Source organism: Cnephaeus nilssonii, assembly GCF_951640355.1.
Source record: "Cnephaeus nilssonii genome assembly, chromosome: 7".
Taxonomy (NCBI): domain Eukaryota; kingdom Metazoa; phylum Chordata; class Mammalia; order Chiroptera; family Vespertilionidae; genus Cnephaeus; species Cnephaeus nilssonii.
This window is the reverse complement of record NC_137078.1, coordinates 86,670,181-86,694,842: the sequence shown is the minus strand read 5'-3', so window position 1 is coordinate 86,694,842 and position 24,662 is coordinate 86,670,181. Positions and strand designations below refer to the sequence as shown.

General features: G+C 47.1%; 1 protein-coding gene across 3 annotated transcripts in view; it reads right to left on the bottom strand.

Annotated features, from left to right (window-relative positions):
• Positions 1-2,628: 2,628 nt before the first annotated feature.
• WASF2 (WASP family member 2) overlaps positions 2,629-24,662 on the bottom strand; it is a gene marked incomplete at its 3' end in the record, with an annotated part of 66,801 nt that continues 44,767 nt past the window's right edge. The window contains exons 1-9 of one of the 3 annotated variants that reach the window (XM_079776516.1): positions 23,595-24,024; positions 22,263-22,435; positions 16,290-16,424; positions 15,619-15,772; positions 13,467-13,584; positions 12,514-12,644; positions 9,655-9,807; positions 7,404-7,921; positions 2,629-6,494 (exon numbers count right to left, since the gene is read on the bottom strand). In XM_079776516.1, coding sequence (XP_079632642.1) covers positions 6,337-6,494; positions 7,404-7,921; positions 9,655-9,807; positions 12,514-12,644; positions 13,467-13,584; positions 15,619-15,772; positions 16,290-16,424; positions 22,263-22,392 — 1,497 coding nt within the window. In that variant the 5' untranslated portion in view covers positions 22,393-22,435; positions 23,595-24,024. Of the gene's footprint in view, positions 6,495-7,403; positions 7,922-9,650; positions 9,808-12,513; positions 12,645-13,466; positions 13,585-15,618; positions 15,773-16,289; positions 16,425-22,262; positions 22,436-23,594; positions 24,025-24,662 lie in introns of those variants that run through there. The other 2 variants (XM_079776515.1, XM_079776517.1) reach the window with 2 other exon arrangements.

The following is a 24,662-nucleotide window of genomic DNA, read 5'->3' as shown; positions in this document are numbered from 1 at the left end:
GGAATAAAAAGCTTTGTGTTGGTAACCCTCCTAGGACTGGTCTGAGGAGTCCAAGGGGTCACGTTTATGGATGTGCTTTACTCAGGCACACACGTCTGGGGAGGTGTTACTTCCCAAGATGATGAGATGTCAGAGTGGAAGGGCCTGCCTGTGTCATCATGGTTAACTCCTCACTGAATAGGTGAGGCCCACCTGGCCGGTGTGGCTCAGTGGTTGAGTGTCAACATATCAACCAGGACATCACGGTTTGATTCCTGGTCAAGACGCATACTGATTAATAATGCTCTCTGATCTTTCTTTTATCCTTTCTTTCCTTTCCTTTTTCCCTTCTCTTCCTTTTTCTTCCCTTCCCCTCCCTCCCTCCCTTTCTCCCTTCTTTCCTTCCCAGAAAGGAAGAGAGAGAGAGACATCAGTGATGAGAGAGAGCATCATTGATCGGCTGCCTCCTGCACCCCCACACGAGGGACCAAGCCTGTAACTCAGGCATGTGTCCTGACCAGGAATCTAACCGTGACCTTTTGTTTTGGTTCACAGGTCAATGCTCAACCACTGAGCCACACCAGCTGGGTTCATTGATGTTTCTATCTCTTTGTCCCTCTCCCTTCCTCTATGAAATTATATATATATATTAAATAGGCGAGGTCCAGAGAGGGAGAGCAAGGTGGGAGCCCACAGATCTGACTTTTGACCTCAGCCAGCACGTCCGCTCCTCCCTGTCTGTATGAGAGTGTGTGTGCAGTTGCAGAACTCCTGACACGGCGGTTCTGACAATTCCACCACATGGTTTCTTTGGCTACGAAAGGCTTTTTGTCCTCCGGCTTCAGAACCGCCTCATCTCCTGGGGCTGAGGGGCAGCCCCTGGTGAGCACCTGAAAATGCTCTCTGCCTCGTGATCTAGGGGGGACTGGCTGACAACCACCCCCAGAATTTACAGGAAATAGAGCCAGATTGCCCTGGCCACTGGGTGGCCAGGAGGGGGCAGTGAGGAACTGGCAGTGAGAAGGGAGGGTGGCTCCCAGGCACTTGGTGTGAGGTTTGCCTGCGATTTTGTGTATTCCTGTAACTGTGTGCGGATGTCTTTGTTTACACAAGAGCAGGCTCTGTGGGTGTGCCAGTGTCCCTGTGCCCACTGACGTATAGGTGTCTATTTGCATGTATACATCTGAGTGTGCATCTGAACAGGTGTGTGTGCCCGTACCAAGTAGGGTGTGTCTGTGGGAAGCCCCATCCGAAACGCAGGGAGTTTAGGGGGCAGATATTTCCAACTCTGAAGGTCTCTAACAGCTGGAACCTCAGTCTAGCTCCCTTGATTTCAAAGCAAAAGCAAAACTAACCATTACCTGTAAAACTGGCACCCGGAAGTGGACAGACAAAAAGGGAAACCCTTTAACATGCCCCTTGTGACACTAACAACCATGCTTCTAGCTGCAGACTCTCAACGCTGGTAAGCTGCACGGTGAACAGAGCACCAGCTCGGAACTGTGGCTGTTCCTGGCCAGCTGTGTGATCTTAGCAAACTCGCTTTACCCCTTTGAACCCGTTTTTCTCATGTGCAATTGGGGGGACCCTTGCCTCCTAAGGTTGAAATAAAATGTCTGCAGTTTGGGGCAGGTAGGAGGCACTCAGTAAATGCTCCTTCTCAGGATTAGCCCACGGGGGGGGGGGGGGGGGGAGCGACGTGCAGAGGGACAGCTCCAGGGGAGAAGCCGGAATGCAAGCTCGGACCTCTGGCTTCCCAGAACCACATTCCTTCCCTCGACTCCCCAGCAAGGGCGGCTCCCCACACCATTCTGTCTTCTCCCAGGGCAGGCGCCTGGCTGCCTGTCAGTCACCAGCCTTGGGAAGCCAAGTGCTGACTAAACACAGGCCTGAGCAGGAGGGTGGAGCGAGGGGCTCCGCGGGGGCTAGCGGCTCCCGCGCCCCCTCCCCTGTACCCCCACCTTCAGCGATGAGCCGAGTGGCTGGCGCAGCAGTTGCTGACAATTCAAAACTTCTGCCCCTTCTCCTGGGACGCCAGTGGGTGAGTCTCTGAAGCGCAGGCATGACCAGTCACCAACCCTGCTCCCGCCCCTCTTCTGCTGGGCCCGGAACTGGGTGTCTGTTCCTAAATCACCCCCAGGGACAGTTACCCACAGCAGCTGTGCTCGGAACAACCACAACCGTTGCTTCCTGGGCAGGTCATTTTTTGGGTCAGAATATAAACACAGCCCCCTCGCCTGGGAGAGGGGCGTGCAGCAGCCTAAACCTTTTATCGGATTCCACTGAAAATTGTTCTATTTAAGGTAAGTTGCTTGGGTCTGAGAAACAGACAAGATGCCGGCCAGATGTTGGGAGGCGGCATCAGCATTCAGCCTGTGCTCCTCCTGCTGCAGCACGGCCTGCCAGCAGCTGTCTCCCCTGGTCCCAGCACACTCCCCTCAGCTCGCTGAGGGGGCCTGGGGATCTGGGCGTCTAGGCCCCCAGACCTGGGTTTCCTGCCTTCATCCCCACCTCCCACCAGGGTGCACCATCACATCCTGGGCCTGCTGCCCCTCCCCCCGCCCCACCCTGGACCTCCCTTGGGAGCTGGCTCCGTGTTGCCCCCTTCTAACCACCTCTCCCATTAAACACACACACATACACCAGAGGTGGCCGAGTGGCTACAAAGATTTTATCAAATTATTCAGAACATTGGCATTTACGTATCTGCGTGTATACAGTTACATGGAATCTTCAGGTCACTGGGGAGCTAACGTACACACGAGCCTGGCAGGGAAGCAAATGAGACCAGACTTGGAGCCACAGGCTTTAAGAAACTGGACATCCTCCTAAGGACCTGAGAGCAGTAGGGCAAAGGGAAAGGGTCACTGAGGGGTTTGGCTTAACCCCACAGCTCAGATCTCTAACCGAAGCTCCTTCTCCATCCTCGGCGGGGGGAGAAGGGACCCATTTTCAGACTGTATCCCCACTACCTATGTGCTCACTCCCTAAGATCTTGATGTGGAACACACACCAAGAATCCTTTGGTCCAGGTCCTTCTAAACGTTTCTATCAGAGAGAAGAAGGCACTTTGGGAGCATTATGGTCCCTCCTACAGGTACATCATTCCAGACAGTAAGTAAACGGGTTAGTTTCTGAGTGAGTTAACTGAAGGCCAGACAGTAACACTGTTCCCTAGCACTCCCCGAGGCACAGACGGAGGTGGTCCCCAGGTCAGCTGGAGCCCAGCAGAGCAGAAGCCCGACACCCCGAGGAAGCCCTGGCCTTGGGAGGGGGCTGCAGCGGGAGGCACGGGGAGAGCGGAGCTGGGACACGGGGGGAATGCTTAAGCAGAGGGTCACCAAAGCCAAGAGACCTCAATCTGTCCCAGCCGGCGCTGTGGAGCCGGAGGATTGGCGCCACGGGAAGAGATTTCACATTAGCCTGACAACACCGTTCGGCTCCGCCGTGACATTGGCCAGGTCGTTCTGAGGGCGCTCGAGCTCCTGGAGGCAAGCTGAGCTTGGGCCCGCGTTCTGAGCTTCCGAGGGACAAGAGCCTGCCCCCTCCCCGAGGCTGCTCCTTTGGAATGTACTCATCTCCCCACCTGGGCAAAGCCACCAATCACTTCTGACACCGCCTGACGGTCAGAAGCTGGGCCCCTGGGCCACAGGAACGGGCGCAGGTTCCCTGGGCTGAGCAGACCAGAAAGGGAGGTGGTTTCTTGGCCTCAGCACTTAAGAGTCCTTATGAGCCATTGTTCCATACGCTTACCAGCTTGGGCCCAGTTTAAATAATCACTAAACTTCGCATTCCACAATTACAGGATTCTAAAGACACATGATCACCTGCATAGGGTCCTTTATCATTTTAAAGGGCTCCGGGTTTAAAGCAGCATTTTTGGGGGTGTACCAATGCATAAGTAGAGCCCAGCTGACTGGGTCCCAGCCCACCCCTCCCCCACCCCCCAGCCGAGGAAGCCGGCTGCTACAAAGCGCAGAGCTTGGCTGCATAGATTTTAATGAGAACGTCAGGCAGAGCTATGCTGTTGCTCTCCGGGACTTGCAGATCATTACCAAACCAGCTGTAGGATGAGAACACAGCACATCGAAACCCTAGGAGGTCACTGAGCTAATGATCTAATCCTACCTTCCGCAGGCAGTGCCCTCCCCACCTCCCCCTGCCCCCAGACCTTTCCACAGCGACTGTCCATTCCAGAAGCCAGGCCAACACCGCCCCCTTCAAGGTCAGAGCAGAATGATAGCAAGTGGCACCGACTCCCCTTTTCCGGAAAGGAGGGGGATGGGAGTAATTTAGTCAAAGCCATTAGGCCCAAACCCTGGCCTGGCCAGGCCCCAGGACTCCTATTTGGGAGAACCACTGCCCTCCGCCTGCCTCTCCACCACCCCTGGGCTGCAGCGGGGACACCTTCAACAGCCATTTTAGGGTTCTGAAGAATGTACCTTCAGCTTCCAAGTGCAAGGTGGGAAGCAAGGCAGGGGCACACACACAGGCTGGCATGCTCAGCACTAGAGCCAGGTGCTGGCCCTGTGCCAGAGACACTGACCTGGGGAGGGGGGAGGGCACTCTGAGGCAGCCCCAGGAGGAGGGCACGCTGGCCCTACAGACCCGAGTTCAAGGAAAAGAGGCAGAGGGGGCGCATTCAGCCGGGCACAGCGGCGGTACCCATGATTACACATGCTCCTCAAGCCGGAGGGTTTATGAGGGCTTTGGCAATTACTACAACCATTTGCTGTGCGGGGTACAGACAGATCCTGTTTCTCTTTGTTTCAGGCTCTGAAAGCAGGAGAAGCCAGGAGCAGCCGGTTTCAGCAGAAGAGGCTACACAATAGTTGGGGCAGAAGAGAAGAAACCTCACTGCTGGCCAAAGCAGACCAGGTTTTTCTGAATAACAGCACCTGTGTATTAGCTCTGGGAAAGGGGGGAAGGGCGGGAACATCACTGGGTACTGAGGAGGGGAGCTGGAAACAAGACCTGCAGTCCCTCTGCTGATTTCAGCCTTCCTCAGGGCTGCAGGCCCCCCAGGCAGCTACCTGCCACGGCTGCCAGCCTGAGGGACTGAAGTTTCGACACTTGGCAGAAATTGGGGAAATAAAAGAGGGAGGAGTTGAAGAGGAATTGAAAACAGCACCTGTCAAAGCTGCCCACCCCCTTCCCTCTCTCACTACCTCTAGTCCCCCAATTGGGCAGTTCCCAAGGCCAGTTGGCTGGTAGATAGCAAAGGGGAAGCAAAGAATTATGAGAGGCCCTAAGGGTCTGAGCAGCACTGAGGGCCTGGCACAGGCCCCGAGCCCTCCTGCTGGGAGCCCCCCCCCCCATGGTGAGGTCGGAAGCAGCAGAGCCGAGAATGCGGAGCCCAGGCCCTAGCAGGTGCCCACTAGCTGGTCCCAGAAAGCACAGGTGACTTGGAATCAGAAACCCTGGGCTCTAGCCCTGTTACGATCCAACTGCATGACCTTGAGCAAGTCACTTCCCATCTGTAGACTTCAGCATCACTGAGAGGGTGGGACCCAAGGCGTGCCACCGTCCCTCCAGGACTGCAGTTCCAGGTCTCTGAGCCTGGCTCCTGACACCCAGCAGAGGCCCAGGTCCCTGTGCGTCAGGCCAGTTTGGTCATGGGTATTAGAGGTCAGAACTGGGCGATGGTGCCCAGAGGCACCTGGTGACGACAGAGGGGTGTGTAAAGGAAACCCACACCACACTCAGGAGACGGGGCCTGGGAGGGAGGCAAACACCTCATTCTTCATAAAAGCATCATTTCTGGGCAGAGGGGTTGAGACCTTCTTTAGGGGCTTGATGGCTCCTGGAATAAAGGGGATCCCGATACAGAAAGAGCTTAGCAAAAGGCAGCCTCACCCTGCTGATCGGGCAGAAGGGTGCAGCCGTCTGGCTGCTGGGGCACGCGGCCTGCTGACCTCCCAGGGCATGGGAAAGGGGCCAGCTGTGTCCATGCAGGCTTTAGGACCACGAAGTCCTAAAGGCTGGCATTATTTGAAGTAGCTGAGGGCAAGGATTTAGAGAGACCACAGAAAATGGCTCCTAGGGAAAGGCACCAACTCCAATTTACACCCACTCAAAGGGATCAGCTTTGGGGTTTTCCCTTCTCTTCAATATGAAGAGAAGAGGGAACATCTCAGCTACTGACCCGCAGGGGCCCCGTGGGGCCTGACTGTGGGAGGTGGGAAATACATGTTGATTTGGAGGAAGCACATGGATATATCTTTGGTAGCTTCAGGGAAGGCTTTGGCCCCTTGAAATTTTTCCCCCCTCCCTCTTTTCCCCCTGGGACTGTGGGGGTAGGCATTAAAAAAGGCAGGTAAGAAGAAAAGAGAAGAGGTGGGCAGCAGGCAGAAAGAGCTAATCCGACCAGTCGTCCTCATCAAACTCAGAGGAGTCATCTTCTGAGTCACTGTACTCAACAGCAATGCGACGCGACAGGATGGTGGCCACGTCGTTGCCCACCACGTCCCGCTTCTCTTGTTCCTGCTGCTCCTCAACCCTGCGCAGCTGGAAGCCTGGTGGGAGAGAGAGGCAGAAGGGTTAAGAAGGTGAGTCGGTCTCAGAATCCATCCAGGAATGAGGAAGGGGGAATGGCCATTGGCTGGTGGAATATGGGAAAGGACCGTGAAAAAGAAGGGTCCTCTTGGAAAGGAGGAAGCAGGGAAAAAATAAAGATGGAGGTTGATGAAATGGTGGCCCTGGTGCTAGAGGTGTCTCTGAAAGGAAGCCTGCCATCTTCCCCACTGTCAGCTCTCAGGCTAGTGAGGATCCTACTCCGCAGGAGTGGGGACTGGCCACCACACCCCACCTAGGAGCACAGTCTGCCCGATTCACCAATTACCACAGAGCTCAGCTGCCCTAGGTTGTCTCCTCTAGACAACCCTTCAGTTCCTTGGGGATCCCGAGCAGAAGAAACCACTCTAGCCCCGTGGTATCAAACCTGGCTTCTGACAAAGAATAAATGCTCTGTGAGGGAGGGGAAGAAGGCGGGGAGAGGTGACAAAAGAGGGAGGAGGCAATGGGTGAGAAAGAGGGAAAGAGAGTGGGCAGGAAGGGTATGGAAGGCAAAAAGGTGACGGACAGGAATGACTGAGTTCAGCTGAACAAGTACCCTCTAGGATGATTCTTGTTCTCTGGGGTACAAAATGGATGCAAACACACACAAAGCACACATTTTCAAGAAGTTCAAGGATCCCAGGTTAAGAATTCTTTACTTTAAACCAGGGTGGAAAGAAATCCAAATCCCCCTATTTTTAGGGTGAAGACTTTCTTTAGGCTGATCTTAGGCCTGAGGTCCCAATCTCTCCCCATCCAATGAAAGCTACTCCCTGGGAAGGGCACAAAACCCCTCACCCACCCTCAACCAGTCATCCCAGCTGCAGAAAGACAATGCTTCCTGGTCCTGGACCCACTGCGGGATTTACCTTGGCGGATGGCTGAAAGCAAGTCGCTGCGGGCATCGCTCACAGGAGGCAAGGAGGACTTGGACTTGGGTGCATCAGAAGGTGGTGGTGGTGGGGGGGCAGGCTGGCCATCTGCGCCACCATAAAAGAGAGGAGGTGGCCCAGGAGGGGGAGGAGGGGGGGGAGGAGGAGGTGCTCCTCCTGTTGATTGGGATAAGGGAAGCGGTGGCAGGGTCGGGTAGTCAGCTGCCGGTGGTGGGGGAGGAGGGGGAGGGGCAGCAAAATCGGGGTGAGGTGGGAAAGAGGGTGGTGAAGGTGGCGGTGGGGTCACTGGGGACCCAAGTCCTCCAGGTGGAGGTGGAGGAGGGACGTTTATCATTGGAGGCGGAGGCGGAGGGGCCGAGGGTGGAGCGTAGCCGGGTTTGAGGCCCAGCGGAGAGCCCAGAGGAGGAGCTGGTGGTGGATGGCTTGGGCTGACCACACTGGATCTTTTGGGTCCAGCTAAGCCAGACGCCCTTTGGTTGCTGTCTGCTGGGTAGCTAAAAGGACAAATAAAAAGACCCACCATCACTTTCAGGATGCAAATACTACCTATGGTTAAGCTACTCTATAAGCCTAGGTTTATTTTGGTTGATTATATCATTACAACATTTTGGTTCAAATAGAAAAAAAAAAAAAGGAAATAGTCAGAACAGACCAATATCAAATGGGCAGTCTTGTAAAGTAATGAGCTTCCTTCCCATTAGCAGAGGAGTCTTCAGCAGAGATTGAGAAAAACTACCTGAAAGAAGTAAACTTGGGATTCCTATATCAGGGAAGGGCGAGCCAAGATCACCTCCTAGTTCCCCTCAAACTTTTAGCTCTGCAACAAAAGGCACTCTCCTGACCGCCCCGGAAAGGAACAGCCAGTTTAATCCTGGAGCCAGGACTACAACGACATGCAAGAAAGAACTGGAATAAAAATTCAACCACCACGCACCCACCCTCTGTTCCTCAGGTTATTAACATTCACTAGATCTTGGTGAGGGCAGGAAACTCAAGCCAAGCTGACCAAACCTGAGGGGGTACAGATTTAGGCAATGGCACTTTCAGTGTTCATGTGCAAAAACCTGAGAAAGAAGGGAGGGTCTGAGGGTCAGCAGAGACCGGAAATGGATGTGCCACCAAACTTAACCCAGGTTGAGAGAGGGTTAAGTTGCACCTCTCCTGGGTCTGGTATGCTCGGCTGCATGCTCTCAGACCATGTGTGAGGCTGAGGGCTTCTTTTCCACCTTTGTATTTGTCCTGTACTGACAGCTACTCCTTAGAAAAGCTACCATCTTGCAATTTACCACAGACCTTCAAGCCTTAGCTGCATCTGACAGGACAGCCGGCAGGAAGTGATTCGGGAGGCAGAGATTTGGGATTAGTGGTTTCAAGAGCCAAGAAGAATGGGGCGGGGTGGGATGCTTAGAGCATTTGCTTTAGGTTTCCATGAGGGGTCCTCAACATATCCAATCTCTGATTGAACAGTGTCCGAGGAGAAAAGTGTGCCAGGCACCAGAAAGGGAAAAGTAATTAACTGTGAGGAAACAAACCCGAACACTCCTCAGAGCCCTTGGCAGCCAGGACTTGCTAACTCTTCCCCTGTACATCTCTGCCAGGGACACGGACGAATATCAAAATGAACAGATTTTAACTTTCATCTCTCCTTTCCTTTGTTTCATTCTTTCTGGAGAGTCTATCCAACAGTGAAATTAACCAGAAGCAACAGAAGAAAAAGGTGACTGTCTGCTAAGTTCCTAGATAACTGGACAAGGTGTCATAAATAAATATTTTATGGGCGGTAAATATACCACTTCAATTCATGCGGAGTTAAAGCTAAGTAACATGCAAGAGATAAGTTTGGTGACTTCTATCTTTCCAGGTATAGGTAGTAGTAAAGAACACAGGCTCTGGAGTCAGACTGACCTGTTTTCCAATCAGGTTGGACTCTGCCTCTTACTGGCTCAGTGATCTTAGGTAAGTTCATTGACCTCTCTGTGCCTTCTCATTTATTCATCTGTAAAATGGGTACCTATCTCAAGAGGATTCTTGTGGGAATTTAGTAACATATATACTGTTTGGTATAATGCCTGGCACCTTACAAACACTTAATACATGTTAATTATTTCTATTATCTAGACAGATTTGCCTGAATTTATTTTAGTGGTCTTGGCCTGGATTTGGAACTCTTATTTTGTTCTTGAGTTTTTAACCATCCAGAGTAGATGGAAAAGGTACTACCATTTACCTGAATTCTGCTGGTGGCGGAGGTAAGCTCTCCTCAGAGAAGGAAGACGGTAGAGAAGTGGAGTCTGACTGTGGTGGTGGTGGGTAGTTGCTTGCATCCATATTTTCAACAGAGCCGATGCTACCATTCTGGTACACCAAGGTGGGTGGATACCTGACAATGAACCCAACACAAAAGCTCATTTTAAAAATCTGGCCGGTGTGGCTCACTTGGTTGCTCCTCAATCCACATCAATGTTTCTCTCTTCCGCTTCTTCCTTCTTCTCTCTCTAAAACTCAATTTTAAAACTTTTCTAAAAAGTCTGAGTGATACTCCCATTTTTTAAAAAGACCCCACAAAAATGCACTTGACACAAAAGCTATTAAGAAAAATAAAATAAGTATACTCCCCATATAGTTTCTGTTATACTGAAATTTTATTTTAGGACTAAATATCCCATCGTTACCATCTCCCAGGTATTTCTGCTGAATTATTTGTAGGGATGGGATTCAACCCAGATTATTAAAACCATGCTGTTCCTTTCTCAGTGTTGGACTTGTCAAACCCAGCAGTTCTTTTAAATTCTCTCCCAAATGTTAGGAGCAGCCCATACCCAAATCCTCAAGTATGTCTGTGGCAAAGGGCAAAACCAAGCCCCAAGGCTAATGAGCCAGTTGTAAACACGTGACTGGCACACAGCCTGGTTTTGAGGTCGGCAAGCCTCTGCAGTGCTCTAAGGCCAAGGAGGCATCTGACTGCAAAAGCAAGCTGAGGACAAATCCAAGGTGTTGGTGTTGTTAGAAGTGGTCTCTCAGCCAGCACTCTCTTATCAATAACAAAATGAGCTGCCAATTAAAGTAGGATGCTAGGGCTTGCCTTATTAAAATCTGCCCCTCAGAGCACTGGGCTTTGGGTGAATTTGCTCTGGGTGAAGAACAACAAACCTACAAACAAGCATAAAAATACCAAGCAGCAGCTAGCAAAATATGGCCTGTTGTGCTCCCCCTCCCCCACTTCCACGAAGAACACTTCTAAAATAGACCTCAGAAAACCAGGAGGTCACCATTTTGATTCCTGGTCAGGGAACATGCCTGGTTGCAGGCTCCCCAGTAGGGGGTGTGCAGGAGGCAGCCGATCAATGATTCTCTCTCATCATTGATGTTTCTCTCTCTCTCTCTCTCCCCCCCCTCCCCGACCTTTCTTCTTCTCTCTCTAAAACAAAAAATTTATATATTTATTTAAACAACAGAAATTTATTTCTAAAAAAATAAAATAAAATAGACCCCACGGAGAACAGAGTTGAAGGGAACTCAATCAAATGATGCTCTGATATGAAAAATCCCCAAGGCTTGGAGCCCTATAGTCTTGACACATCTCTTTATAGGTTCGCCAACAAGCATGTCCAGGTAAACCAGCCATGCAACCCAATTCCAAATCTCTTGGAGAACAGGGAAATGGGAGGCAAAGTCCTTGTTTTCACCAACCCCATTACACACACACACACACACACACACACACACACACACACACAAAACAAACCCCAACCCCACAAAACAGTAGGCATACTGCCCGGCTGGCATAGCTCAGTGGTTGAGCGTTGACCTATGAACCAGGAGTTCACAGTTCAATTCCTGGTCAGGGCACATGCCTGGGTTGTGGGCTCGATATCCAGTGTGGGGTGAGCAGGAGGCAGCTGATCTATAATTCTCTCTCATCATTGATGTTTCTATCTCTCCCTCTCGCTCTGAAATCAATAAAAAAATATTTTTTTTTTAAAAAACAGTAGGCATATTCTGAACATGCAAGCTTCTGGCCTTAAGAGTCACTGAACCTGTGACAAGGGCCTCTCTGAACAGGATGGGACACCACAGAATAAATGGCCCTTTCACTGGGAGGCAAAGGTAATGGAGGACCCTCAGGGCGGATTTCCCTGTAGAGAAAAAGGTTCGTTTTTCCTCTCACCATCTTTATCATTCATTAAAACAAATCTCTTAATCCAGAAAGAACAAGTGTCAGAAGTGTCAAGATTTTTAAAAGTCAAAATTTTCATGGTAGAGTTATTTCTAAAAGCAAGAACAACTCAACTCTTTCCTTTTATCATTCTTAGACACCTGGCATGGGCTGGAATGGTTCTCTGACAGTCAGGATACAATGTATTTAGGGAAAAACCAGGGTGGCATTCACACCAAGCAGTTGTGGTGACTTGACTTTGAATGTCACACAGGTTGGGCACTAGGATAAGCATCAAACCAAGCTTTAAGACCATTCTTTTTTTCTTTTAGACCTCAGTGTGATTGGGTATTGGGAAACGGGGTCAGACTGACATCTACTATTTCTCCATGGAGATATACAGCCTCAATCTGGCTCAGTGACCTTTCCCACACTGTCTCTGAGACCTGCTTTCAGGCCCTTGGCCAACTTCTCTCCTGAGACTGACAAAGGCTGGCTGAAAAGTTGCTTTGGTGATGTGCACAAATTCTCTGCTGGGCCTTCCCCATTCTTGGGAAAGGCCCAGCGCTTAGGCACTACCTTCAGATCAATGCTCTGGAGGCAAAGGGCTCCCAAGACCACTTTTCTTCCCCTTCCAGTCTTTCCTTTGAGGCCCTTAGTTGTGCCAGTGCCTGGCAGAGTGAGGGCACTAAAAGCCATGGTTTTTTCCCCCACACCACTTCAGTCACCTCATTTAAACTGCTGAGTCTTGATTAACTTAGCAAATTTTAATCACCAGATGGATGCACTTTAAAGTAGTTAACAGTGATATCAATCTAAGCCATACAGCCAGACTTCAGGGGGTGTGCAAGGTGTCACATAAAGCTGTCAGACTGAGGTCCCCAGCCCCTTCAAAGAATGCTACCAATGGTACAAAAAAGTATCACCTACCCAGAAGGCCCCAGCTTTTCTTTGGATTCCACAAATTCTTGTCCCATCTTCATTTTCTCCCACTCTTCCTTTCGTGTCTTGATTTTACGTGGGTTTATGTTACCTCGATTTGGATTATCTTTCTTTTCTTTCTATAATAAAAAGAAACAGAAAATCCTATGTAAAACATTTTCCAATGTTCTTCTCTAAAATTCCATCCACCTCCATGGGTGCACACTCAAGAGACGCTTTACCTAGACAACATATAGTAACTACAGAATTTATAATAGAATTACTCTGCCACAAAGGCCAGTTAAGAGAGATGAGAAGTAATGACAGCTATAGATATCTGGGGTAGAGAAAGGAAATAGTTAAAACAAAACAACCAATGAGGGTTTCTTCAGCCTGTGCAGCTGGACTAGCCCCTGGCACTCTCCTGGGCCTCCTGGCAGCCACGCTAATGGGAGTGTGAGGTTCCAACTGGTAGGTAATATATGCTTACACACATCACTGGGAGCCTGAGGGGAGCATAGACCTACCCCCCACCTCTACTACCCACCAGTAGTGAAGGTGTTAAACTGCTCCTGTTGCAAATCAAACACTGTAGAGCCTTGTGCTGATCTCTCAGAAATGAGCTGCAAAACTGGCAGGGAAGGGACTAGCCTAGCTTGAGTGTCCAGCAGAGTCAGGTGCAAATTGCAAGAGAAATAAATGGTGAATAGAAAAGTCAATTTCTAAAACTCAGCCTGAATATACTATTGTTAATAGTGCTGGGGGGAACAAACACAATTCTGGTGTGATTTATACTTTCATCTTGGTTGTGCTTGGAGTGGACACATTTTTTTAAGTGTTTCACCTGGCATCCAAGCAAGCAGCCACTCAGAATGATTACTTCACATAAGACTGGCTTCCTTTTTATCCCCCCTCCACAATCGTGCCTACTGATGTGTAGAACAGAGGCCCTTTCCCCTCACCCTATGCTTTCTCTTCTCTTTCATGATATCCTTGGTGTCCTGCAGCATCTTCTCCTTCCAAAGATCAAAGAAGTACGAAGGGTCTGTGTAGAATTTGAGTGCCTCCTTCCCATCGTCCCTGGGATAGAAATGAAGACAAGTAGCTGTCAGTAGACAGATGAGCTCCTAACCAAATCCAATATTCCAAATACCAGTTAGCAGTTTTCACACTCAGGAATCAAGTCATTCAAATTGATTGCCTACTTCCTCTCCCATACCAGCGTTGCAATGCCCCTTCAATGCCACCTCTTCATTTACCTGGCTTTTAAAGAACCTTAGCCTTACTTTCAATTCCTGGTAGAGGAATTTGCATGGTCAGGGAAAAGAATGGGCTATAGCAGCAGGGATCCCGATCATTTCTAATGATCTGCAGGGCCTCTGACATCTCCCTGACATATCCTAGCATATCAGAGGGGATTTCTGCCACTGGCTCTCTAGGAAGCATTAGTGGCCTCCCACTCACCTGAAACCTGTGCACACATATGTAGGCTCACATGTGTACATGTGTGTGCATATACACACATCAATGTATATATGTGTGCAGCTGGTATTCCTCTGTGAAAACACATAATCACAGTACTCCACCTTCTTGCTTCCTTCTAGAATAGCTCAGCATCCACACAGCACCCCCCCCCAGCTCCCCAACCACAAGGGGGCCCTATTGAGAACAGATGGCCAGATGTTTTATGGCCACAAGATTTAATTACCATCTCTTAGTGGCTGTGACGGAACAGACTGAGTGACTGAGTGTTAAGGTAAGAGTTATCTGCCAGACTCGATGACCCTAGTAGAATCCTACACTTTGGCATAAGTCTCTCTCACTTTCTAGAAAGCATGTACTTAGGACATTTATTTTAACACTATTCTGAACTAAAAAGAATTGGAATGGCAATTCTATATCCTGACTTCCAATTCTATTACAACACACAAAAAGCATTTCCAAATCAAACGCTACTGATTTTTATATTAAATCTTGTTGTGTTAGCTACACCTCCACTCATTTATGTTCAGATAACTGAAAGAATGTTAAAGAGGAAAATACCTTTATCTAAAATATAAACGTGTTTTATATTGTTTGTTTATCCTATCCTACCACACCCTATATCATACTCACTTTGATATTATCAGGTGTGTACTCCCACTGCCCAAATCCAACTAAATAATAGAGCCTGCAGAGTCAAATCTCTGCCCAACTATGATAGTTAGTCCCTTTGAAAGTCAAGGGACACATATAATTTCACACAATAATAATATACGATAGATGCCAGGTACTTTCTCAATATCTGTGTCAGAAGCTACCATGCTCCTATTCCAGGCTCCCTGGACCAGCAGGTGTCCTTGAAATCCTGTGCACTGGTACCCACGCCCCCTCTGTCGCATTCTACTTTGTAGTATACCCATGTCTCACAGAAGATATCTGCCTCCAGCTAGCTGTAATTACTTTTTACCTGTTCCAAAGATATTTATGGATGCAAGCAAGATAAATATTTGCTTTCTGTCCTGCTCAGTGGTTCTTTGCAGGATAACATTACCAGACCATTAGAGGGGAAGGGCTACCTTCTTCTTTAAGTCCAGCCACAGCAGCGTAGTTCCTTTCCAAGGGGACTGCTCAGAAAGTGGACAATGCTCACTTGGAACAATGCCAGTCACCCCTTAAGCTTTGGAAGGACCCCCAGGGCCCAGAGCAGCCAGTCCACGAGGCTGGCCCCACTAAAACGCCCAACATCTGGTACCTAGTGGTTTCTGGGGAACTGGGAGCCTTGCTAGAACGCTGCCCCTGGGATGTACTACAGGACTGCCTTGTAACAAAGTCCTTTTGGTTCTATAATAACTCAATTCCTTGGATGGAATCCAAGATGGATCTGGCTATATCAAACTAAACTTGTGGCAGACAATAATATAGCCAACTTTCAATATATGAACTTCAGAAACCGAACAATAATAAGTGACAACTGTTTATGTGGTAAATGTTAGTTTCTGCTGCCACAGGTAACTCTGGGGTAGGTAGTAAGCTTTCTGATACAATTCTCTGACGTACACAATATCTTTAAATAAAAAGACAATCTAATACTGTTAACCACAGGTCAGAAAAGGGAGGAGCTGGCCAGGTTACCTGTAAGGGGTAAGATTGTTGAGAGGTGGAGGAGTATAACACGTGTTGTATGTTTCCAAGACAGGTACGGGCAGGGAGTTTCTGTCAAAAAGCTTCTGGTCTTGAACGGTAGAGCTTCTGAAGGCCTTTCGGGTGTTGATTCCTTGTAGTGACACTGAGAGAAGATGGAGGCATTAGAAAATGGACGACAGGCTATTTGAGCAAACACTGAGTCACACCAGTCGGAGAGGCCTCAGCTGCTACATTTCTTGGCTGCGGCTGTCTGCAGCCAGGCTTTTTTCTCCCCCTCTGGGGAAGCCCCACAAGGCTGTCAGCAGCCCAGCCATTTCAGACGGAACAAAATGAGGCAACACAAAGGTTTACTATGTGGCCAGATCTAGCAGGCCTCTCCTGAGGAGGAATGAATCTTCCAAGTACTTTTATGGTAGCAAAGTAAGATTGGGGGAGGGGGAATCTGAGAAAGAGGGAACTGGGGGAATGGGAGCGAGGGAGTGTGTGGGAGTGTGGTAGAGCTAAAAAGATTTCTCTATACCACCCAACTTGTGCTACTTCAAAGCAGAACTCCATAGGTTTCTGTGATTTCTCCTCTCACTTTTTTTTTACAAATCAGGAAAAAAAATTATAAGAAACTGCTCAGCAGAGCCTGCAAATGCTGAGCTCAGCTTCCTTACCTTCTTCTTCCTTGGGATCCAGCTGAGTGACTTTAACTTGTAGGCGGTCAATCCTCTCAGCAAGGGAGCTTACCCGAGAGGCAAAGGTATTTGCCTGAGTAAAGAGCTCTCCAAAAATGTCCTCTGCATATTTACCTGCACGAACAAAGAAACCAACTCATTAGTGCATAAAAGTGACATAAATGGTCAGAAAAACTGGCTACTAAAGACCATATTCCCCATCTCCGAAATAGCCTTCCCTCCCTCAAGATTGTTTGGGTTATATGCAGATGGTTGCTCCTGGAGACAGAGACAACCTCCATAGCTGGGCACTCTGCATATGTTCTACAACTGAGTCTTCTTGGCAAACTATGAACAGTCACAAAACTCTAAGCAATCTGAATACAATCGAAAGGTATAATACAAAAAATGAATCCTGGAAGGGTAGACAATATGTGTACACCTTTGCCTATAGCCCTTAACCCCTTGCTACTCTGTAAAAGCACCTTGTAAATGGTTCTAGAAAACAGACGGGAAGTTAGAAGGACCTTCTAGGTGTCTACAATTAACATGAAAAACAAGACATTACATCCTCAGTGGAGCCTCAAAAGTGCATTGAACAATCATGATGAGCAGTGGTATCTTCGAGGAGCCTTGAACTTACCAGCAACTCACAGCAGAGACTGACTTCTTTTAAGGGGTTAAAAGCTTATTCTATGTTTTATAACCTACAGTTTTGAAAGTCTTTGCTCTAGGTTATAATCCTTCAAATCCACATCTCAGGGAAAAAGTGGAAAGCTAAAACTTTCAAGCCCTCCATGAAAAAACAGCATACCAGTGGTCTCTTTCCACAATGTCTTGTTTTTAGAAAAAGAAAAAGAGTTCCATCAATTTCTGTACTTTCAACCCTGGAATGCAAGGAGAATTTGCAGCCAAAGAAACATAAGAGCAATCTGATGCTACCTTCCTACTGTCACTCCTAGCCACAAAGCACATTCTTGCTAGGAATGAAAAGTGGTGCATATAAACAAATATACCATCTGAGTTTCTTATTTGCACTGTGATGGCAAGCATAAGTGACCATGTTCAACCAAAAGATAATTTCTTTGAGAACTATTCAAAATGGACTCTGATTTTTAGGTTCTAAACTTCATTTATGCTTAGTCCACACTTGTGGGTGGGGGATAGTCCAAAACTGCACCTTCAGGGTAAACTGTAGTTCACCTTCCCAGTGTAACCTGGCGAGTAAGGATGAGACTAATCAACTGCATATTTTGAATTGCTGGTAAATTTAGTCAATAAGGAGTTTCTAATCAAGGAAAGGAGCAAGTCTTTGCATACTGAACGGTTTTGTGATCTAAACAGCTATGGGGAGCTCCTGGGCTCAAAGGACTCAAACTGGCTGACAAGCTCAAACCACACTGTATCCTGCTCATCCAGGTAACAGAAAATTGTGAGTGTAAGGCTAAAGCAGAGAAACATGCAACATTATGTGTGGAAAATAAACCAGGCTCAAAAATATTTGTTGTCCATCCAGCTGTTCTGGAGGAAAAGAAAACCCCAAATTAACTTGTCTTTAGGTCACCATGAAAGTACCTAGGATTTCCTGCCCCTCAGTGAAGGGAGCAGTGATAGAGGGAGTAGAGGCTTACTGTGTGGCACAGTGGTTTTCAAGATAAAAATCTTACAAAGAAACCCAACATATAAAAATGGCAACACTGAGAATGCTATTTGAAGAGAAAGTGAGGTGGTGTGAAGGCTTCCCCCGTCACATCCCATCAGGCCCAAGGTATGCTTAGAGCGACAAGATGATACATGGAAGCAGTGGCCTTCAAACCAGAACATTTAAGTCTCAGTTTCTTTCTGTTTACACCTGTGCACTCCTCAGCAAATCACAATCTCTCAGCTTCAGTTTCCTCATCTGTAAAACAGGGCTAACTGTATCTACCTCACCAAGTTGTCATAGGATTAAATGTAAGTTGTTACAATGAGATTCTTCCTTATATTACTCAACCATATCAGATGACTTTTAAGAGTGTGAATATCTAAAAGTCTTGTTGTATGCTTAGACGAAATTTTAAATATAATTCCAGTCAGTAATTTGATAGTCCCTATTCTTCAAGTACTAAAAATTGCTTCACCTGTAGGAGAAAACCAGAGTGCCTTGTTCAGAGTTACATTCCACTCATTCAGATTACCAAGATAGACCCACTATCACATCGGGACATTCATAATGGACATCACGTTTTGCAAATCAGTCATCATTTTTCTCTCTTTGCAGTAGAACTCTTCAAACTAAATATTACATGGAGTTGGAACAGGTAAAGCTGAGTTTTTTAAAATGTGAAGCTACTTGTGTTGAAGGCTTTGTGGGACGCTTGAAGCACCTCCCTCCCCAAATGGCATGACCCTAGTACACTTGGTTATTAAAGTCAACATCATAGCATTTCTTAATGACCCAAATGGGGGCGGCACTCTCCTGGGTGGTCAAAAATGCTGGCTGGCTGTGCCTTTATTTCCTAAGATATGGCAACCTAATATGTGAAATACCAATCTCACTGCACTAAGGGAAATACGAATTCTGGGTATGCTATCACAAAGCAATCCACAGCTATGGAATTTTTAGTTTTGTGCTTTATCCATTCCATAATCACACTTTCCCTACTAGACTGAGCACTTCTGGCTACAGTACAATAGATGAGGCCAAGATGAAAGTCCATTCTTGAAGCACATGAAAGTCCATTCCTGCGTCCCTCTCTGCTAGGTGAAATCCCAGCATCTTCCAAGGTCTGGTTTAAAAGTAACCTCTTCTATGTAGCCTTCCTTGACCCTGCCTATCCCCAACTGTGTGCCCACTCCCTATAGGTAGTATTCCTTCCTTCCTTGTATTCACTGTGCACCAACAGCATGAGATGGTGAAGAGAATACAGGTATGAATCACTCACAAACATTTACTGAGCTTCTACTGGGTGCCAAGTACTATGTAAGACAGACACTGACTGGGGTTCAAGGACGAACAACACATGATTTCTGCCTTCAAAGAACTTTTAAGATATATAATTTCCAATCTAATGTGATAGGTAATAATACAGGCATGTAATAGGAGCTCAGAGGAGCACTTAGTCCAATTTAGAGGAGGAGATCCCTGAGCTGGGCCTTAGAAGATCAGCTATAGGATGGCAAGGGCTCTCCAGGTAGGGGAAACAGCAAGGGGGCTGTATGAAGGTATGAGAGTATGCTCTAAGAGGAACTACAAGGAGTTGATAATTCATTCCCCCCCACCCCTTTTTCCTTTTAAATCCTTTAAAAAGACTATAACATGGGAGAAGATGGTCTGCAGAAAATGAGGCTGGAAAGGAAAGCAGGTCTTGAAGAGTCTTGAATGACAACAGACCAAGGAACTTTTTAGGTAATTCCATAGTGAGGCACAGGGGAGATAAATAGTTAACATTTGTACTCTTAGTTTAAAAACACTTTTTAAATTACAAAAGTTAACACAGCCTTAACTTTTAAAAATTCAAACAACTCAGAATTATACAAGTAAAAAGCGATATTTGCATTTTGGGTAGACGACTGTGGCAGGGCTATAGGCTTAAGATTTTTAAGATGTTTAAGTGTATAGATTGAGGGGTTGATCAGAGAAAGGGAAGCCAGAAGGAGGCTAGGGCAATAGTTTAGGTGAGAGTCAACAAAGGTCTGAACCAGGGCCCTCCTGGCAGAGACAGAGTGCAGGGGACTGAGATGAGAAATCCTTGATGAGCAGCGATATCTTCAAGGAGCCTTGAACTTAGCAACTCACAGCAGAGACTGACTTGCCTCTTACTGGCTGCTGTCTCGCTAGGCAAGTTATCTTACTTTTCTGAGCCTTCATTCCTTCATTAGAAAAAACAGAAATATCATCTATTTTTACAGGATTATTGAGAAGATTAAATGAGATAATCTATGCCAAGATCCTATTAAACCATGGCATAAAGTAGGCAGTCAACAAATATGAGTTCCCTTCTCACCCTCTCCCCATTCTCCCCTTAAGAATTATTTATTTCTGTCTCCTCTGGTAGATTATAAGCTCCTGGAAGGCAGAGACCATTTCTTTTCTTTTTTTAAAAAAAAATATTTTTTATTGATTTCAGAGAGGAAGGGAAAGGGAGAGAGACAGAAACATCAATGATGAGAGAGAATCACTGATTGGCTGCCTCCTGCATGCCCCCTACTGAGGATCAAACCCAAACTCAGGCATGTGCCCTTGACCAGAATTGAACCCGGGACCTGTCAGTCTGCAGGCCGACACTTTATCCACTGAGCCAAACCGGCTAGGGCCAGAGACCATTTCTTATTGCTGTATCCCCTCAGCACTGAACATAAAGTATGTTCAATAGTTGTTTATAGGATGAATAAAACGTCATTAGCTCCACGATGTAAGGAAATCCTGTTTCTGTAGGCACAAGCTGATCCTGGCCCTCAGATCAGCTTCCTTAAGATAGGAGTGGTCTGATCACAGATGGGAGAGTGAGCAATGGCATCCATCAACACTACCCTGAAAAAACACCTGAGAGAGAGCATAGCTCCCGCTGAGTGAGAATAAGCAGCATCATTAGCTAGATGTCCTTTGTCCTATGAAGAAGGAACCAGTGTGTGATTGCCTTCCACCCATTTGGCCTTCTCAGGGTGACAGAAGCAGAAATGATGCTTTTAAGAAGCAGTGAGGCACTCTGCAGCTTTCATGTGCTTCCTTGTCAGCTGCACTGCTGTTGCACTGCTGTCAACGTTCCTTTGTGTAAGACAGGCATCGACAGGGTTTCGTTTCCTCGTGACGCCCATCCAGGTTTCCCTAAGTCCTGGATCAACCGAGATAGCCTCTGAGCTAGGTGAAGGCTTAGGAATCTCGGACCCCATATATCATCTGGTCACTGAGCTCTGTCTCCTCAGGCCCCTGTTTTAAAGGCAGGGTCTATTACTATCTGGGGGAATGCAGGCTTTCTATTCCACTGCCTTTACTAAGGACAGTGATTCGACAGGAGGGGTGAATGTCTGAAATAATTCACACCAAGATGCCTTTGCTAAGGAAGATCACTAAAATACCATTTTGATGGAGGTTCTTATGGGGAGCTGGAGTGGCACTACACAAATGCACAGCCTATCCAAGCATCTGCCCTTCCCATACCTCAACTTCAAGCAAACAAAGTCAGCTTGATTCAGAATGAAATCCAAACCACATGTATGTACCCCACCCAAGGCAGTCTCATTCATTCTTGCCAATTAAAAAAAAAAAAAAGATACAGTTGAGCTGGCTTTCCCTCAGCTCCAGACTGGACTACACCCTCCCCCCATCCTCCTCCTGGAGAAGAATGGCTCCAGCTACAATTTGTGTCACTGTGTGTTCACGCAGCTTGCAAAACTCCCAATACCCCAGAGATTGCAGAAGTAATTTGTACCCTGAACTTGGACCTGGGGGCTTGCAGCACAATTAAATGTGTACCAGGGTAGACAAGTCAGCCAGAATCTCTGAGTGCATGTTTGCTTTACTCCTCTTTGGGAAGGGGGGTGGGGGACGTCGGGTAGATGTGACTATTGGCACATTTGAGGCTTCAACCGAGTCAGGCTACATTGAACAGTTCGTGCAATCACAGGCACATTCCCCAACCCAAGATACTGTTCTGTGAACCTCCCACTTTACACACACAGAATTCTGCTCTGTCATTCCATCTGCAGTTTCTGCTGCAGCCCTTCCTGCCACCCTTCCTACAGATTTCTTTAGAAGCAGGTGGGGAGGGAGGTGGAGGGAGCCTAGAGGGTGGTGGCAGATGAAGAAAGGGTTGAGGGGAAGAGTCTGTACCAAAAAGCAGCCTCTCTTTGGGGAGAGGGGGGTGGGATACATTTTTGCATTACCTAGGGAAGGCAGATGGGGGAGAAATAGTTACACAGGAGGGGAAGGAAACTAAATAAAGAGCACCAACGACCCCTGAGGGCAAAGCACAGGCTCTCTGCGGCACTCACTCAGGCTGCCCAGCTGTCGGATGACATTTGCCAGGGTGATGTTGGTCACGCATTCCAGCTCGCTTCTAACACTAGGCAACGTCTGACGGCACAGGTGCCTTGGCTCGATGTTCCTCGTTACTAACGGCATGGTGGACCTGCTTCAGGCAATGTTCTGAATGATGAAAAACAACCTAAAAAAGAAATAACAGGAAAGTATTACTCAACCACAAATTCCAGGCACACTAGGGCTGTGTAAGTCTTTTTGTCTTGCTCTGATCTAAAACAAGCTTTAAAAAATCTTCTCTCTCCCTATCCTTTTTTTTTTTTTTTTAAGAACCCCCTCAACACCTCCCCCAACCACCACCTTTTTAAGGTTTGGTAAAGGATTGCTGGGTAAGTGCAGAAATTCTGCACTGGTGACTGCTGGCTGGGGTACTGCAGACAGCATAAAAAAAACTAAAAACCTTAAAACAACTATGCTCGAACCAACAAGAATCTCCAGAGGCAAGGAGTTATGGTCAGAAAAGAGCCCATTTAGCAGATCCTAGAAGGTACAGATCCTATTCTCGGGGTGTCCAGGGCAGATCAGATTCCAGATGATTAATTATAAGGATCAAAAAAGAGCTTTTGTTTCTGATAATCTCATCTCCACAATGAAATTAAGTTGCCAATAGTGATTCCATGGATCTACATCAGGACACAATTTCTCCAGTTCTTCCTGATGGATGACTGTTAATGTACAACTAAATACTAGCTGCCAGTATCTATTAGCACTACTAAAGTTTAGTCTGTAAATTGACAGAAAGAATATTAAGGAAAAATTTACATGTTCAATATGTCAAACATGATGCCGAGCAAACTGTGCTTTAAGACTCCCGTCCTTTTTCTTCTACCCAACAGTTCCCTTTCTCCCTCCCATCTGGTTCTACACACCTGGGCCAAAGGCTCTTGAGACAGCAGGAAGTGTCTGGAGCAGATCTGGAAACCTTCCAGTTACTGTTTCTTATCCTGTCGGCCCTTTCCCTAGGAAATCCCCCAGCACTTCAGGTTCACTCTGAGCTATTGTTTTAGAGTTAGATCACCAAATTGCTAGCTTCACAAGGACAGAAGCAGGTTTTAGTCTCAGCAAAATGGTATGACTGCAGCCATGGCCCACTGGGCTGTCGTACTATTTCCCTATTTTGTAAAACTAAAACTATCCAAAACAGTCCAGTGATTTTCATGCTAGGGAAAATGGCAGATTCACTTTAAATAAAAAGGCGAAACATAAAGGCAACATACCCAAGTCCCCAATATTGCAAACTCCTCTTAAACAACAACAACAAAAAAGTAAAGTAGAGGTTTACTTACATCAAATCTTATAACACCAGTTCATCACCAAAAAGTTGATTGTGAATACAAAATGTTTAAACCAAACTAAATATCATAGATCTTAAAAGTGAACCAACATATTGTCCAACCAAAAGTTTTTAAAAAAAGCCCTTCAGGCTCAAAGGGGGAGTAGAACCCTTTGGAACAGACTGCTCCTTGTTATGGACATTCTGATCTGCTAAGAGTAAAAATAAAACAGGAAGCCAGCAGCTTGGGGAACAAGGTTTCCTGTCACCAACAGCAACAGCCCAAGAACCAAGAGAATCAGCTGTTTGCTCATAACTCTGAAGCTCCCTTTAATAGGCACTGCGTGGCAGCTGTGCCTATCTTTGGGGTGCAGAGGTGTTTCCTGAATATTTGTCTACTAAGGAAATAATTTTCATTCCGTTCCTCTGCAAAGTTCCCCTTTGACTCAATAGGTTTTCTAACCCTAATTCTGGACTTTCCTTCTAGTCTAATTCTTCTCCTCTTTTACTTAATGGAAAGGGTATCGGGTACTAAGATGCAATCTTTAGTAATTCATGGTGAAAAGTAAGTTTAGAACAGCAAAGGAGGCAGGAGGTTACAAAAAAAAGAACCTCACAGGCTCTGTACACCATCCTCGGGATGCCCTTAGACTTCCATATTTCAAGCTTTCTGAGAGAACCAGAAATTCAAAGGTGTCGTCAGAGATGATTGAAAACAGCCACTGTGGTTCCCTCCATTAGCAATAATTTCAGTCTTGTTCCAGCTTCTCAGAGGAGCTAAAAGAGCCAAATCTCCTTGAAATTCTGTGTTGAATGTGGCCATTGACAGGGCATTCCAGAAGTTCTCTCTGAACACCTAATAGAAACTGGATTCCAGATGGCTAGGTAAATGCCAGATTGGGGAGGCAGGGAGTGAGGGGCAACTTCTAAGGCCTTGGTACTTTAGCATTTATGCTTTCCCAAGTGCTTTGGGTAAGCAGACACAAAAAGAGTCAATTCTGTCACCTGGGTTGGATTTACCTAAAACCAAATTTTCAAAAGCAAGATGGCTTCCTCTTGCCAAAAAAGCCAGCTCCTATAA